At 31.2% G+C, this 18,214-nt stretch overlaps 1 protein-coding gene across 1 annotated transcript; it reads left to right on the forward strand.

Annotated features, from left to right (window-relative positions):
• Positions 1–6,121: 6,121 nt before the first annotated feature.
• LOC112723176 (probable enoyl-CoA hydratase 1, peroxisomal) lies at positions 6,122–7,916 on the forward strand. Its single transcript, XM_025774435.3, has 3 exons — positions 6,122–6,785; positions 6,878–7,160; positions 7,615–7,916. Exons 1-3 carry the CDS (start codon positions 6,376–6,378, stop codon positions 7,708–7,710), a joined length of 789 nt encoding a protein of 262 aa, XP_025630220.1. The 5' UTR covers positions 6,122–6,375; the 3' UTR covers positions 7,711–7,916.
• The last annotated feature ends 10,298 nt before the right edge of the window (positions 7,917–18,214 follow it).

Genomic DNA, 18,214 nt, shown 5'->3' on the forward strand with positions numbered 1-18,214 from the left:
ACCATTTTTTTTTAAATGATCAAAGGAGCGAGGGAGGCAAGGAGTTGGGAGATGGTAATTGTTCGGTTTGAGGTTTTTCGGGTCAAATTTCTGGGTAATGTTTGGTTTGAGTTTCTTTTTTTTTTTTTCAGGGTTTGAGTTTCGAAGTTTGGGTCTGAAATTGTTTTTGGATAGTGGGTCTGGAAACTAGCATCAGGCTTTGTTGTGTTTTCCGATGTTTGGGCTTGTCAAAAGTCTTATACAAACGAAACAGTTTTCACGACCAAAAATAGAAAACAAACCACTTAACAACTGATAAATATTTCTAAGTCTGCTAATTATTGTTTCTTGGCCTGCTTGACATAGATTAATATTTTTAGGAGCACACTGATAAATAATCTCTCGAAAATTTACAATTGGAATAGATTAGCTTCTTAAAAAAAAAAAAATACCAATAAATTTTTCTATTATATTAGACATAAACACATTACTTTTAGATTAGTTCTATAATCAGAATAAATGGTCTTAATTTAAATGTAACTCGTTCTATATGATTTTATTGGTTAAAAAATTTTCCTTGGTAAAAATTAAGTTAAAATTTAAAATTTTACATTTAAAATTTAATATCAATAAATATTGTTTATTTTATATAATTGACTTTATATAGCCACAATAGTTGACCATAGCTGGAAGGGCCTTACAAGTTACAAGTTAAAATTAAATGCTGTAAGAAAATCACAACTAGGAAGTCGCATATGATGTGACTGAACCGGAGAACATCGCATATGTGCTGAGAATACGATTATTGTATACCTCTATTCATAGTAGATCATTTAGAATTTCATTTTACTAATCTTTGCATATATGAGAAACTCGTCAACTCGTCAATAACGTATTCTTAGTATAGTATACTATGTATGCATGAGAAAACAATATAATAATTCATGCCAAGAGGACTCTCGCGTATACCGTGTTGATGCTATCAATTCTGTTGTTGGAAGTTGAAACTCTCGCGATGCGTTGCTGAACAGCTAGCTTAGTTATGGCTTAAATCCTCCCAAAGAGTTTCGTGGTTGATTAGCCACATGATTCTGCCGTCCAGCTATTAATTCATTAATTATTATCTGTTAATATTTTATTTATTTTAAAAATGAAGGCTTAAATAGTGAGGCCCCCTTAAGTGATTAGTATATGTAACTATGTATTTACTTTGCTAGCTTTCATAATTCATTCTAAGTAGTGAAACCATGCAGCATAATTTATCCAACATATCTTACAATATTCATTATTATTGATAAAATTACATTTTAGTACAGGAAATGATAATATGCTAATATGCTATGTTTCACACAAAAAAGCTACACACAGAAAGTTATTTTGATTTGTACGTGAACGTTCGATGCTGAAAATAATAAAGCTCACATGCAAAATTACAAAAAATAGTTTTAGTATTAAAAGTATTTCATCACATGGTGGGACAATAATGCTTGCCAGTTATAGATGCAAGAACAAATGCATTTATAATAGGCAACTACTCCCATGAAGATGGCAAAAACATCTTCTCATGATGATCCTTGTTCAAAAAGTGTAACTTATTTATTTAGCAACATTTTAAATAAAAGTAACACTTTTACTTCAAATCAAATCAAGCCCTACAATCTATCATCCAATGGTCAAAATGATGTATCTTCACATGATAATAATCATTAAATCTTCATTGGAGTAGCCACCTTTATAATATGTGGCCTTCTTCCTGAAATCCTAATTGCATTTCCAAGTTACTTGTGGAAATCTTATGGCTAATACAATTTTATTCAGACTATGAATTGGGGTAAAAGTTAATTAACTGCTCTGTATCCTTGACTTTCACCCATCACCTCCACCAACCGGCATTCAATGTTTTTACCTGCCACAAGAATAATTTCTGTTCAGATGTAATCTACACTTTAAAAGCAGATATGTCAGTTTTACCGTTAAGAAATACTAGAAATTCAAGAAACTATTGTTTTTAACCAATAATTATTAGATTTTTAATCTAAAGTAATTAGACTAATAATTAAAAATGCTGACATAAAAATAATAATTTCGATTGATTACTCTTGAATTTTTCTATCATTTCTTCACAAGTAAAGTAAATCCTTTTTAGTTCTACCGTTTTACTAATCTATAGTATTTTTTTTTTTAAATATTACTAATCTATGATATAACTTAAAATAATTTTTCTGGAAACTTTACTTTTATTGTATTCCATCCTTCCAAAATTTAACGAGATCAAATTTAATTTGGATGTGAAAACTACTCCTTTTAGATGGAAATTAATTACATCCGGCAATAACTTTAACCTAATCTGATTGTTTGCTAATAATCGTGCTTAAAGTAGTTGATGGTTGGGGAATGACATTATGAACTCACCGGCTAATTATAATAAAACAATAATCATAGAAGTTTGAAATTTTCGGCCATGCAAGTTTACTTGATGTTTATCAATAATTATAATTAGGACTTACTCAAATCAAAATGTCAAAAACATCTTTTTATACAAATATTTTGTATAATTTGTATAAAAGTATGATTTATTTATTTTATCACGTTTTAAATAAAAACAACATTTTTATAATATATCAAAATCTAACCTTATAATTCATCATTCAAAGGTTAAAAAGTAAAATTTTTATATGAAGACAATTATAAAATCTTTATTCGAGTATTCATTTTATAATTATAATTAGAAAAAATTACACTCTTTTCTCCTGTGAGATACTCTTTTCTCCTGCGAGATGCTAAAATGACACTCCCATCCCCTCAATTTTATAAATGTACATTCTCCTCCTTTCTAACTTTTAAAAAACTTATATTTTAATCCATTTTAAACTTTTTGTGTTAACTAATGTTAATTTCATCTATTTTTTTAAAAAAAATAAATTATTTTTAAAAAAAATACCCATTAATAAAAATTTTATTTTTTATTATTAAATTTTACTTACTAAAATATCCTTTAATAAATTATTCTTTATTGATTAAATTATATTTTTTAAAAAATTTAATAATTATATAATTTTTTTTCTAAAATACCCTTCAATAATTTTTTAATTATTAGATTATGATTTTACCAAAATTTTTGTTAACAATTTTTTTATATTTTACTATTAATTTTTTTATATCTATATATATTATTTTAACATTAAATAAAAAAATCTTATCACTGTTAATTGTTATATATATTAATTGTTATATATATTAACAGTGGTAAGATTTTTTTATTTAATATTAAAATAATATATATTGATATCAAAAAATTAATAGTAAAATATAAAAATAATTGTTAATAAAAATTTTGGTAAAATCATAATTTAAAAATTAAAAAATTATTGAAGGGTAAGTATCTTATAAAAAAATAATTTAATTATTAATTTTTTTAAAAGTATTTTAATAAAAATATAATTTAATCAATAAAAAAATAATTTATTAAAAGGGTATTTTAGTAAGCAAAATTTAATGATAAAAAATAAAATTTTTGTTAATAGGTATTTTTCAAAAAATAATTTTTTTTCTTAAAAAATGGATAAAGTTAATATTAATTAACACAAAAAAATTAAAATGAATTAAATAGAAAATTTTTTAAAAGTTAAAAAGGAAGAGAATGTACATTTATAAAATAGAAGGGAGGGGAGCGTCATTTTAGCATATCGCAAGGGAGGGAAGTGGAATTTTCTCTTATAACTATTATAGGATTTTGATTCTCTAAATTTTGAATTTTACTTTAGAAAGTAAAATATGATCTTTCACCGTTTATTTCATAGATAAAATAAAAAAGAATAAAAAAAACTATTTAAAAATAAGAAATCACACTCTACTCTTTAAAATAAAAATTTAAAAGATTCAAATTCATTATTATAAGTCTAAGTATTGCATTAATGGCATGTGGTATGTAGACTGGTAGTAGATATCTGCGTTCTTTTTTCCCTCTATATATAGCTGCTTGAGAAGCTTTGTAATTACAACCAAAATCAAATCAAAGATAAGATAAGATGGGGCAATCACATAAGAATGTGGGTGCACTTGTAATGATATTTGTTTTGGTGATAGGGATAGCAGAATGCCGAAGGTTCAAAGAAGACGAACTTGTTGACGGATATGGAGGAGCTGGTTTAGGTGCTGGTGGTGGTGGTGGTGGTGGTTTTGGTGGGGGTGGAGGTGCTGGTTCTGGTGGCGGGGTTGGTTTTGGAGCTGGCAAAGGTGTTGGTGGAGGTGGTGGAATTGGTGGAGGTGGTGGAGCTGGAGGTGGTGCTGGTGGTGGTTTTGGAGGTGGACATGGTGGTGGCATTGGAGGAGGAGCCGGTGCTGGTGCTGGTGTAGGCTTTGGAGGTGGACATGGTGGTGGCGTTGGAGGAGGTGGTGGATTTGGAGGAGGGGGAGGTGGAGGTTCTGGTGGAGGCTCTGGAGGTGGTTCTGGTGTAGGCTTTGGAGCTGGTTCCGGTGGTGGTAGCGGTGGGGGATCTGGTGGCGGTGGAGGTGGAGGAGGTGGAGGAGGAGGTGGAGGAGGAAGTGGAGGAGGAGTTGGATTTGGTGGAGGTAGTGGCTTTGGAAGTGGACATGGGGGTGACATTGGAAACGTAGGATCTGGCGGTTGCAACGGTAGTTATTGTGAAGGTGGTGGTGGTGGATATCCACCACCATAGATGGTGAGATAAATTAATATATATGATGCATGAAATGTAATGCTCTTTTGTTTTTTGTTTTCTTTTTGATCATATGCATGCAGTGTAATGCACAATATAGTGCCTCTTCATGGAACCAAATACGTAATTCGTATTTTATTATTGATTAAATAAACAATTTTATCATGAAAACTAAGCCTTCATCTTATTATTAGAGTTAACTACACATTATCATTGCCATAGTATGTAGGTGATGAGATATAAATATTAGAGTTGTTATATACCTTAAATTAAATTAACAGGCCAGCCATAAATGAAAGGCACATGGCATCACTTGCAGATTGCACAGAATATGCACTTGAAACTGTTTTTCCAAAACCTTATAATAAGAAGATGCATGCGTATGTATGTCACTTGAATATTAGGGAGACAAAAATTACGAATAGAACTTATTTTATTTATCTTTTATTAATTAATTGTTGCAATAATTAATATTAAATAAGACAAAAGTGCAATATAAAAGCTTCTGCCAACAGTATATATATAATTAATAAGCACGTAGCTCCATTGGCCATGCATATTCGAGTACTATACATGGACATTGCAGAGTGGCGGTGAAATGCAATAAATATTAGCATTTTCACTTATACATGTTTTTTTTTTTTTTTTTTTTAACAAAATAATATATATTTATAAAAAAAAATCATCAAATCAGTTATTATATTTCATTTATATATAAATATTTGGTCAAATCTATGGTGACTAAGTTAACGATGATCATAAGTGATTAGAAATTGACCTGATAATAAAAAGTTAACAATTGTTATAGTTCAAAAGTTATAGCTTGATTGTCATTAATCTATCGGAGGTAATTAAAATTTTTTACCATAGACACAAATTTGAAAATTTAGAAGAGATCAAAGACTAGAATGATAATATTTTTTTGTCTTTTTGTTTGATTGAAAAGTGCTTTGAGGATACCGCAAAGATGAAGAGACGAACAGGAGGAAGATATGACCTTCTTTCCCATAACCGAGATCATACACTGATCTCTCTTCTCCCATCTAAGAAAAAAAGAAAACACTATTTTTCATTTTGTTTTTCTCACACTAAAGGCTAAAACTCTTCAATCACTTCTGTTCTCTCCTTTAATCTTCTTTTTCTTCTTTTTTTTTTTTTTGGTATTGGCTTTTTTTCTCTCTTTTGTGTTTCCCGAACTTTGGGTTTCTTGGGCTAAACGGGATACTCTTGAGCCCAATGAAAAATATCAAACTGAACTTTGGGTTTATGGGCCAAACAAGGTACCCTTGAGAAGACGAGTCTTATAAAAAACAAAACTGGTCTAGAGTCTTGACATAAAGCACCAAAAACCTGAGATAAGTTTTATTTGGGCCTAAGGCCTGTTTCTTTAACCCCAAAACCCCAAAATTCACAAAAAGGACCCGACAAAAAAACTTAAAACAATGTCAAAATGAAAATTTTCTATCCAGAGGAGGAAAAAAAGTTGAAGAATCTCTATCCAGTATTTGGTTTGGTTTGAGAATCGAGAAGGATAGCATGTCACGTGTCACATTCATCTCTCGGCTTCACGCACTTCAAAACTTGCCACTCCATCCCAACCTCCCTCCATGTACTTTACCATTCACATCATTCAGACATTCACTCGATCCAAATCTAAATAATAGCAACTTGTGGAAAATCACTATTCGAACCGTGCAAGAGTGGTTTCGGCTCAACCATGGACCGGTCTTCATCGGAGAATCTAATTCTTGTAAACCGGGAACCAAACGGCGTCGCTATCATAACCATTAACCGCCCCGGATCTCTGAACTCCCTCACCCGCCCCATGATGGTGGACCTTGCTCAGGCCTTCAAGGCCCTCGATCAAGACCACTCCGTCAAGGTCATCATACTCACCGGCTCCGGTCGATCATTCTGCTCCGGCGTCGACCTAACCGCCGCCGAGGACGTCTTCAAGGGCGACGTCAAGGACCCCGAAAGCGACCCCGTTATTCAAATGGATCGCTGCCGGAAGCCCATAATCGGAGCCATCAAGGGATTCGCCATCACCGCCGGGTTCGAGATTTCACTCGCCTGTGACATCTTGGTCGCCGCCAAAGGATCCAAGTTCATAGACACCCACGCCAGGTTTTACAAATTTTGCAATTTATTTGATTAACTTTGCCATTTGACGATTTTCAAAATTTTAAAAACATCTTGGGGCTTTCTTTTTTTGGTAGGTTTGGGATATTTCCTTCGTGGGGATTGTCTCAAAAGCTTTCGCGGATCATAGGAGTCAATAAGGCACGAGAGGTGTCCCTGACGGCGACGCCTTTGACGGCGGAGGTTGCTGAGAAATTGGGTTTTGTGAATCATGTCGTTGAGGACAGTGAAGTGTTGAAGAAAAGCAGAGAAATTGCAGAAGCCATAATGAAAAACAATCAGGACTTGGTGTTGAGATATAAGTCGGTCATAAACGACGGCATCAAGCTTGATCTTGGCCGTGCTCTTTCGCTTGAAAAGGTCCGCTTTTCTTTCAATTTTTTTTTTTTTTTTTTTTGAGTTACATATATGAGTTTTTTTGTTGAGTACATGTTACATAGATGAGTTTATGTATGATTATTTAAAAGTATGTGAATTGCGCTGTACTTTGGGATGGGTCTATGTAAATAAATTTTATATATTCTTAGACGGATAGAATTGAAAGATGAGGAGAAATTGTAGCAGCAAGTTATTAGAGTAATGAGTATTGTGAACTTGAAAAGTTAACATTTGGGACATCTTGTATTAATGTTTAATCAAACAGAACAGGGAATTCGTCAATTGTAGAGCAAAAATCTACTTAAGAGCTTATTGCTAAAAGCTTTGGATGTTACATTCTTCAGTATTCACTTTATGTTTGGTTTTTATGCATCATTGTTCTTGGCAATCTTCCTGGTCAGCTAGATAACTTGTCCATTTGCATATGGAATTTCAGGAGAGAGCTCATGATTATTACAATGGAATGACAAAGGAGCAATTCAAAAAGATGCAGGAATTCATAGCTGGGAGAAAGAAACCGTCCAAATTGTAGCTTTTGAATTTACTCTCATGGTGAAAAGAATACATGTTGTTCTCCCCTTAGGGGTTGATGTTTTACATGTCAATGTTCACATTTGTTTTTTACAATAACTGTTTCTAGTTAAATATCCAGTTAAGTCATTTTCATTTTATTTTGAGTATCAACTAGATGTATTTCATCAACAGTTCTTATATGAAAAATACTAAATTTATAGTGTAGAAGCCTTGCAGAGAAAACAAGGAGAAGAATAACAGAGGAGGATGGTAGTTTACAAGAATGAATATGTTAGTCTTATTGTCTTCAACTTTTAAGCTAACTTTTAAAGGTGGATTTGCTCACTTGGGTAGTTGGGTTGAAGAAGAGGCAAGGAACGTTAACAACTTTTCATAGAAACGATTAGGTTGTGTGTGAAAGTGAGACAGACTCAGATTGAGAGATAAAAATTAAATTAAATCTTTGTTTTTAAAAATTTTAATTCTTTGTATTTTTATTTTTTGAAAATACTGAAGTAATTGAAATTTTGTATTCGGAATTGAAATTTTGCCTTAACAAAGAATGGTAGGGTAGAAGTAGCTTCAGCTAGAGAAGCTCATGGCTAATATTCTGGTTCAAATGTGAATTCATAATTTTTTTTTTTTTATTATTACATTGTAATATTTTATAGAGTAAATTATCATTTTTTATTATGCAACGTTAAATCCTAAATTTAACTATATTCAGTGTTTTTTTTTTAGTACAAGGTGTTTATACTTTTGAAAAGTACCAAAAAGTTTTAGTAAGCCAAGTCTTATTATGGTCAAATAAAATATTAAAAAATTTAATATTATTTCAGTCAAATTAAATAAATAATTAATTATAACACTTTTTAAATTCATTGCTCAAAATACATAAGACAAAAAAATAAATGCAAATTAAAATAAAAAATATAATTAATTTGTGTCTTAAGGATATATTTTATAAATATAATAATAGAAATTTTTTAATATTTTTTATGTATTAAATGTATTGAAATATAAAAAATTTATTTTTTATAATAAATTTTATAAAATATTTTTTTATGATATTTTAACCTATGTCTTAGGGTACAAGTTAGCAAAATTTTAAAATAAAATTAATTTATTCATTCTAATCGAATCAAATAATTAATGTAGTTGATTATTAGTTATAATTTATATGGTCAAACAACATATTAAATAATTTAATATTTATCTTAATCAAATTAAATAAATAATTAATTAAATAACATATTTAAATAAATTAAATTAAATAATTAAAAAATATATTCATAAACATGTCATGTCAGTTATGTTATTAATAAAAGAAATTTAATTTTAATAATATATAATAAATAAATAATAGATATAATTTAGGTAAGACTGTCAAAATAGATTAAGTTTATTGGATCACTGTTTATCCGTTAAAAGGACGAATTTTACTTTTAAATTTAATTCTATTTAAATTTTGGAGTAAACAGATTGAATTCAATTAACTAAAAAAAAAAGACGAATTAAATAGTCATTCTGTACAACTTTGTTTTGCATTTTTTTTAAAAAGTATATTTTTATTTTTTTAGTCAATATCTTTTTTTTATCAGACCTATTAATTAATAAAATACTATTTTTTAAGATTTTTTTAAAAATGACATTTTTTGTTAAATTATTTTTAAAAAATAAAATAAAAATTAAATAAATAAGTAATAAATTATTTGAATTAAAAAAATTATGACTCATAAACAAAATAAACTTAAATGGACCAGTGCTAACCTGTTTAACTCCCAAATTTAAATAAGTGATGCCAGGACATTTTGGCCAGTTTCATTGACCTTTTCTTTACTGTTTTAGGGTAGTTTCATGCATTTTCTTAGTAAATAAGCAAGTTTTGGGTAGAAATACACTTACATTTTGATTCAAGCAAACATTGTGAACTTTACATGATTTCATGAGAATTATGCATGAATTGAATGACAAATTGGATAATGCATGATCTCATGACTTGGAATAGAGCTTTGATAAACTTTATTTGCTTGATTTCAGGACAAAGGAAGCAAGGAAGAGCCACGTTAGTAGCCACGTTAGTCTAATTAACGTGACCACTAACGTGGAATGGGTATAAGCTTGTAGCGTTAATGAGAAAAGTGATCGCAATAACGCCTTCGAAGCCATCATAACCCACGTTAGTTGCCACGTTAGTTACATTAACGTGAGAGCTAACATGGAAAGAAAAGAGGAGCTCCAACGTTAGTGGTAAAAGTGAACACCACTAACGTTCTAAAAGGCCATACATAAGCTACGTTAAGAGCCACGTTAATCTAATTAACGTGAACTCTAACGTGGAGATTAGAGGAGATCGCCAACGTTAGTGACACTCACCTTTGTCACTAACGTTGGAACAGGTCAAGATTGCCCACGTTAGTGGTCACGTTAAGACCACTAACGTGAAGGGTAACGTGGAGCAAGGAGTGATAGGCCAACGTTAGTGACACTCACCTTTGTCACTAACGTTGGAGATGGCAATTACCACCACGTTAGTGGCCACGTTAATCTAATTAACGTGAACTCTAACGTGAGAAGGAGGGGCGTTTGGAGCGTTAGTGACAAAGGTAAGTGTCACTAACGCTCTCGAAGCTTAGGCATGCCCACATTAAGGGTCACGTTAGTTATACTAACGTGAACTTTAACGTGGGGAAAAGAGGCAATAAGCAACGTTATTGGAAAAGGTGAATGCCAATAATGTTTGTGAAGGACCAAGAGGCAACGTTAGTGGTCACGTTAGTGCCACTAACGTTGAAGTTAACGTGGATCATTTTTGGCTTGGAACGTTAGTGAAAAAGGTGATCGTCACTAACGTTATCGAACCCACATTTTCACTTAACGTTAACACTACTAACGTCCTAACTAACGTCCATGCCTAACTCACACTTTTTCTGCAAGCAAAAGCTGAGCCCACTGAAGACTATAACTGCTTCAACTCAAGATCAAAGGCCCATATCCAAGACTTGAAGAGCCAACTAGAAGATCAGAAGAGTAGTATATATAGGAGTAGTTTTGAACTAGTAAGGGGGCTTTTTGGCATTTTGGTACACTCTGTATACTTTACATTCTCTATAATTTCTAGTTAATTTGACAATGCATTCTTCTTTATCTTCTTCTATTTCCAGAGCTATGAACAACTAAACCCCTTTTCATTGGGTTAGGGAGCTCTGTTGTAATTTGATGGATCAATAATAGTTTTCATTATTCTTCTTCTTTCTTTTCTCTTGATTTTACTAGAAAGCTTTCAATCTTCATCTAATTGGGTAGTTGTCTTGGAAAAGAAGCTATTCATACTTGGATCTCTTTGGAACCTTGGAAGAGGAATGAAGAGATCATGTTAGAAATGCTTTCTCATGTTGGACCAAATTGGGGTTTGAATGGATATAGTGACATATAATCCTACCAACACTTTGATTTGGAAATATATGTGGTATAATCAGTGACCATACTTCATCTCTTCTCATGAGCAATTAGACCAAGGAATTGGCTATTGATCAAGATTTGAGAGATTGAATTACCAAGGAATTGAAATCCAATCTCTTAATATTGCCAAGGAGATCAATGAACGCATTGATTGAGGAAGAGATGAGAATGAACTTAATCCGGAGAATACAACATCTCCTGAGCCCAATGAATCCCCATTTCTGATCTTACTCATTCTCTTTACTTTCTTCCATTTACTTTTATGTTCATTTCCCCAAACCCCCATTTAAGATTCTGCAATTTACTTTCCGTCATTTACATTCCGCTATTTACTTCCAGCAATTACATTTTCTGTTATTTACTTTCCTGCCATTTACTTTTCTGCAAATCTCAACTCAATTTCTGCTTAGCTCAACTAGAACATTCCTCTGATTAAAGTTGCTTGACCAATCAATCCCTGTGGGATTCGACCTCACTCTATTGTGAGTTTTTACTTGACGACAATTCGGTATACTTGCCGAGAGAAATTTGTTGAGAGACAAGTTTTCGTGCATCAATAAGTCAAGTCTAAATTATGTGGAGTGACTGATTTGATTACCCTAAGATATTTACCGATACAAAAGCAACTAAAATGTAAGTAATTTATGTTGAGAAGTTCCTTCGAAGTTAAACTTTTTTTTAGAGGCCTTAACGATTAGCATTAATTTAAAATTTATTTTATGAAATTAAGATTGAATTATAAAAATAGATAGGCATGCATGACAGATAAAAAAAAAAGATTTTGTTGAATGCTTAGAATAAGTCAACTTTTAACAAGGATTATTTCCATTTTTTTTCTCAATAAGTAAATCTGAATCCAAACTCAACTGAATCTTGTTTATTCAATCCTCCTCACATCTTAACTTTAGACATCATAGAAGAAGCGGAGAGCGTCTTCAATACCTTCGACATTATTTCTGACGTCTCAGACCACCACTTTCTCCTTCCAGACAACAGAAATTCTAGTTTTAGCAACGCAAAGAGCAGCGTCTACACATATATCATGAAGGAGTGGAAGATCTTGGAAGAACATCTACCAGACTCTATTTATGTTCGGGTGTATGAGAGTCGCATCGACCTAATGAGGGCGGTGATCGTCGGCGCAGCAGGCACACCATTACCACGATGGTCTCTTCTTCTTCGACATCAAGTTCTCCTCGAAATATCCAAACAACCCTCCGATCTTATACTTCCACTCCTTTGGGCTCGGTCTCAACCTGAACCTCTACAACTCGGGCAAGGTCTACTTGAGCCTTCTCAACACGTGGTCCGACGAAAAGTGAGACCCACAAGGCTCGACACTGTTCCAGGTCTTACTCTCAATCCAAGCTCTCGTTCTCAATGAAAAACCCTACTTCAATAAGCCTTGGCAGATTCACGTAAACAAAACATTTCATGAGGTGTGGTCACGTGAGTACAACGAGATCGTGTTCAAGCTCACGTGGCAACTCGGGAATCACCTAGTTCGCAGGCCGCCCAAGAACTACGAGACCTTCATCAAGAATCATTTTTGCACCCGGGCTGCCACCGTCTTGGCCGCGTGCCGAGAGTACGTTAGTGGGCGCGTCATGGTTGGATATTACTGAGGCAAGGGTCTATCACCGATTTGTCCTGTTCGGAGGTGAAAGTTTTGCAATCTTCTCGGGAGATGTTGAAGGAAGACTTGTACCCCAAACTGGTTCAAATGTTTCAATCTTTGGGGAGTTTCCATGTACCGGAAAAATTGGAGTTAGAGGAGGATGAGCAAGTGAATAATGGCGATGAAAATAAGAGCAGTGGAAAGATCATTGTGGTGGCTTCCCCAAAAGATAAAAAGAAGGTGGGGATCTTCAAAAAGGTTGTAGCTAGAATCAAAGGAGTAGTGATAAGTGGAAGAATAAGAATAGTAGTGGAAACAACAAAATAACTAGCTAGGCAGTCAACTACTTTTGTAATGTCTTTAGGAGTTGAATAATTTGTTGTCTGCTTTTAATTTAGTGGTTTTGTATTGTAAACTTATTTTGATTTTTCATTGTTTAATGTTTAGCTGTTTATTAGTCATTGTTTAAGGGGTAATTCACCTTTATAAACCAAAGAAAAACTAATATTACTTGAATATTCCAAATAAAAAAATGCTATTTAAATGTCTCGTTTCATAATTCTATGTAAATCAAATTCACTAAAATTGAATTAGGTTTGTTAGTAGTAAATCTAATCTATAACATTTGAATTACTTTATTTCGGGTTCAAACATAAATTGAATTCAATGAATTTGAATTAGGCCAAACACTACTAAATCGAATCAATGAGTATCGATTTACCTGTACACTACTAAATCGAATAAAAAAGCTTCAATTTAGCCCTCTTAGGATTTATACCTGGTACTCGCCGGCTAATGGTAAATTGACTCTATTAACGTCGATTTACTATGAATTCTACTATATATAAAAATCGAAAGGTGTTAATTCGATTTAGTATATGCCTACACTACTAGAAAATTAGTTATTACAGACAGATATTTTCGACAGATTTTATCCCACGAAAATACAAACATAATTTGCGAGAAATTTTTTGTCAGAAACAAAAAAAAATGAATTAGCATAAATTACAGACGGAAAAGAAAATCCGTCGATAATTCTGTCGGAAAATTATTTTTTTGTGAGAAATGGTTACTGACGAAAAATTTTATCTGTAATTAAATGGACAAAAATGCTGCATTTTATTAAATTATTACAAACAGAAAATCTGTCTGTAATTTAAAATATTCCGTCGGAAAAAATTGAGTTTAACCTAACTCAGACCCTACCTTCTCGAGCTCCATTCACATTCCACACCAGTGAAGAGCTTCTTCCTCTCTCCGTCCATGCTCCCTCCATCGCACGAACTTCTTTCACCACTGTCGCCGCCGCTCATATCGCACGATCTCATCACTGACCTCAGCAACAGCCATTCGCTGGTCATCCTCATCCACCGGTTCGGTGCACTTGTCCTAATTCAAATTGGTATGGTTTCACATCACTTTCAATTTTTGAATTCTTCTCATTTGAAATTTTTTATGTTTGTTCTTTTGTGAATTTTTAACGATGTAGCTTTTGTGGCTCCAATCTGCCATGCGAGAAGAATCTTCTCACTCTCTGTAGAGAATAACACGTATACAGAATATGTCACTTCATCTCTTTTTCAGTCTCTATCTTTCAATTTTTTGCTAATTTGAATTTCCTAAACTAGTTAATATTTGTTTGGAATAATCAATTTCAGCTTTCTGCTATCAATTTAATTTAGTTAATCATAGTTTGGGTAATCATTTACTTCATCAGTTTATTGCCATTGCGATTTTCAATATCTTATCTGTTTGTGTGAGAAATGAATGTGGTGGATAGTTTTTAAATTTTATTTTGATATTGTTGGATATTAGGGAAATCATTTGTAAGTGTATAGCAGTATTAAGAGAGTTATTGGTCATGCACTGTGAAACTTTGCTTATTACTGCTTAGGTAATTTAGGATCAAAGTGTTGATTCCTTTAAAGAAATTTGTCAAGAAGCATGACCATGATCTCAGTGAAAGACCTTTTTTCAATGAGTTCTGTGACTTTCTAAGCTCTGACCCTGTTATTGCAGTGGTTACAGCTTATGCTTTACAACTTATAACTGACTCTTCCTCTTTTTTACCTTCGAAATCAAACACAAAACACAAATAGAACATGGATGTGTGGGCCTCCGACCCCCTCGTATGACTTGAGGGAGGTGGGTAGCGTAAAATTTTTTGGCGTATAAAATTTCATAATGTCCTCTAAAAAATGATTGAATATTGTCTTTTTTTTTCTTTTGAAGGAGTTGCCTCCTGACCTCTGAATGAACTTCCAGCGCAAGCTCGTTGTTTGAGTTTGCGTTCTTGGAATCTCCTTTGTCTTACTTCCCATTTTAGTGCTGGGTTAGTAGGTCGGTCATCCTCTGAATCTCCGCTTGGAGTTCCACATTTTGCACTAGCAACTCAGCTTACGATAATTGTAGAATTTCATTGTCGACCATTATTGAAGTCCCTGTGAAAAGAGTGTATAATAAAAGAGAGCTAATGCGGTGGGGTTATTATTTGTGACTTCATGGTAGGTGCCAAATGTTCCGTTCATGATGGTCCTGTCGAGCTATAGCATCTCCTTAGAACAGTGAGCTAGTTTCTGCGGAAGAACTATAGGTTGACTTGGGTTGAGCACCTCGGGTGGAAACACCTACAAAAAATACTCCGACGCTCAAGTTAGAATCAAATCTTAATAATAAAAGAAAATAAGTGAAATAAGTGAATCAGAGAGTGTAATTATATCTTTTTTACGTTGCTCACCCTCCTTTTTAAAGAGTGAGAGGTCATTATGCTGAACTCGTATACCGTGGATATTCTCGGCATATTTTGCAGATTTTTCACTAAAATAAAATAAAAAAATTATTATTTTTCAAAATCCCATTTTTCAACTTTAATTTCTCAAATACTTTTTTGTTTAAAGCAAGTTCGAAGTAATCCCGGCGAACTTTATCATTTTTATAGAATTTGTCTGACTACGGCGAACTCCACTTTGAATTCCAATAAATTCAAAAAAAAAAAATGGCTAACTCAAATTCTTAAGCTTACAACGGACAATAACAACTATTATCATCGTCTCCAGAATACGTAGCAGTACACAAGAGTAACATGTATAAGTCATATTTTTATTGAGAAATAATGAATTTTTTTAAATTTATAATGAAAAAAATTCTTTGTTAAATATGGCTTATTCTTGTGTATTTGTGTACGTCTGGAGACGATGATAATGGTTGCTATTACCGCCAACAATGTTAAAGAAGCCATAGTTAGGCTTAGTTTGGTAAAGCTTTTTGGATAGGTGCTTGTGCTTTTAGGATGTGTTTGGCAAACGCGTTACAAGAGAAGAAGCACGTTTAGCCTTCTTGAAAGTTTCAATTTTTGGTTTAGCAAATTTTTTATTCATGAACGTAGAAGTGATTTTGCTTTCAAAACTACGTTTATAAGAAGCTACAATTTTGAGCTTCTGCGTTTCACCAACGGACTTTTAGCCATCAATACTCTATCTTTATTTACTTTTTACCAACTTTATTCTTCATGCATGTTATTATATTATTTATAGAATTCATTATTTTTGTTTACATGAACTCTCTTTTTTTATTATTTATTATTTTTATTTTTTATTAATTATTTATCTGATATTATACACTTTTATAATTATAGTTTTTTGTATTATTTTTATTATCTTTTTATAATATGATTTATTGATTTTATTAGGTAAAGTAAATTAAACAAAAAATTAATTATAAATAATAATAATAAATTATAGCATACTAAAAAAGAGTACTAAGAGTACTAAAAATATACTATATAAAAAATATCATAAAATTTTTTTTGATTTATTTCAATTACTACTAAGATAAATATTTAATTTTTTTTATTATTCTTAGTACTCTCTAAAATTTATATTTTGTTAGTTTTAATTAAAAATATATTTTACCAATTTTTATATATTATTTTTATTTTAGTGTATAAATATTAATTTTATTATAGAATTAATTAATAAGATCTATTCAATTATCTAAATTAAAATGATAAGATAATATACAAAAATTATTTAAGTTGATGTCTATTTTAGTAATTTTTTATCTAAAAGTGATTTTGAGTAGTATAATCCAAACAACATTTATTTTACTATAATTCATTTTGATGCAAAGATTGCCAAACATAAATCACTTTAACACAAACTTACTTTTTATTAAAATCAAGTTTGCAAAATCAATTTTATTCAAATTCCCGTTTGTAAACTATAATCCAAACACACACTTAAAAAGTACAAGCACCTCATTTTGCGTTTAGTAAATTAAAAAGCCTAAGTGCTTGTGCTTGCAGCTTTTAAAAGTTAGGGGTGCTTTTGAAAGCACGGAACTTTTGAAAGCACGGAGCTTTTCAAAGTTGGCTTGTGCTTTTTAAAATTTAAAAGTCTAATATAATCTCATATGTTAACTAATTTTTAAATTTAATGCTTGCATTTATGTCTATTATAGTATTTTTAAATTTTAAAAGCTATTTTACCAAATGCAATTGTTGTTGCTTGTGTTTATTGAAAGCTATTTTTAATTTGATTTACCAAACATAAATGCTACAACTTTTATAAAGCCATCTTTTAAAAGTTAGCTTTTATAAGCTACTTTTGAAAAGTAAAAGCTTTACCAAACTAAGCCTTAATGTCGAGGTATTTTTGTGTTCTTTTATGTACTCTTAAAGATGAAGATAATGACTTAAAATTTAAATTTAAAAAAAATTAAAGTGAAATTCGCCGGATTAGGTATACTGTATAAAAAATATAGAGTTTGCCGGGAGCAAAATTTATTCGCCTTAAATAAAAAAATCATATTTAAAAAATTAAAATTAAAAAATTATATATAAAAAATTATTTTTTTATTTTATTTCTGAAAAAAAATCCCAAATTTCGCTTCAATGTTAGTTTTGAGATTTTGCCTTTTATGTTATTTGTTACTTGATTTGCGGCCCACATGTCCAAACTTATAGCGCTTGTGATCGAAGAATGACTTATTTATCAGGAGTCAAGACTATATATTAATTCAAATTGTATGATATTTGATATCCATGATTTAATGTTGGATGAATTAAATTTATGGTCGATAAAAAAGTTACTATATGTACGGATTTGGAATGATTTTTAAAAAATATTTATTATTTTTTTATAAATAAAAATAATTTTATATTTAAATAGATTTTTTAAAAACAAAATATTATTAGTTTTTTTAAAAAATAAATAATTTAATTTTATAATAAAATAAAATCTATTTTTTAAAAATATATCTAAATAATTTTAATAAAAGTATTTTATTAAAAAATTATTATTATTATTATTATTTTGCTAAAACAATCCGATCTAAACCCACACTAAATATTTAAATTCAACTCTGATACAAAAGTTCTAAACCAGTTACAAAAATAGTCACCAAAAAAAAAAACCAGTTACAAAAATAAAAGATTCTATTTTTA

The sequence above is a fragment of the Arachis hypogaea genome, chromosome 11 (assembly GCF_003086295.3).
Source record: "Arachis hypogaea cultivar Tifrunner chromosome 11, arahy.Tifrunner.gnm2.J5K5, whole genome shotgun sequence".
In the NCBI taxonomy this organism is placed as follows: domain Eukaryota; kingdom Viridiplantae; phylum Streptophyta; class Magnoliopsida; order Fabales; family Fabaceae; genus Arachis; species Arachis hypogaea.

Coding starts and splice junctions, on each gene's coding strand:
- LOC112723176 (XM_025774435.3), top strand. CDS start 6,376: ATGGACCGGTCTTCATCGGAGAATCTAATTCTTGTAAACCGGGAACCA. Junction 6,786..6,877: donor TTCATAGACACCCACGCCAG/GTTTTACAAATT, acceptor TTTTTTTGGTAG/GTTTGGGATATTTCCTTCGT. Junction 7,161..7,614: donor GTGCTCTTTCGCTTGAAAAG/GTCCGCTTTTCT, acceptor ATGGAATTTCAG/GAGAGAGCTCATGATTATTA.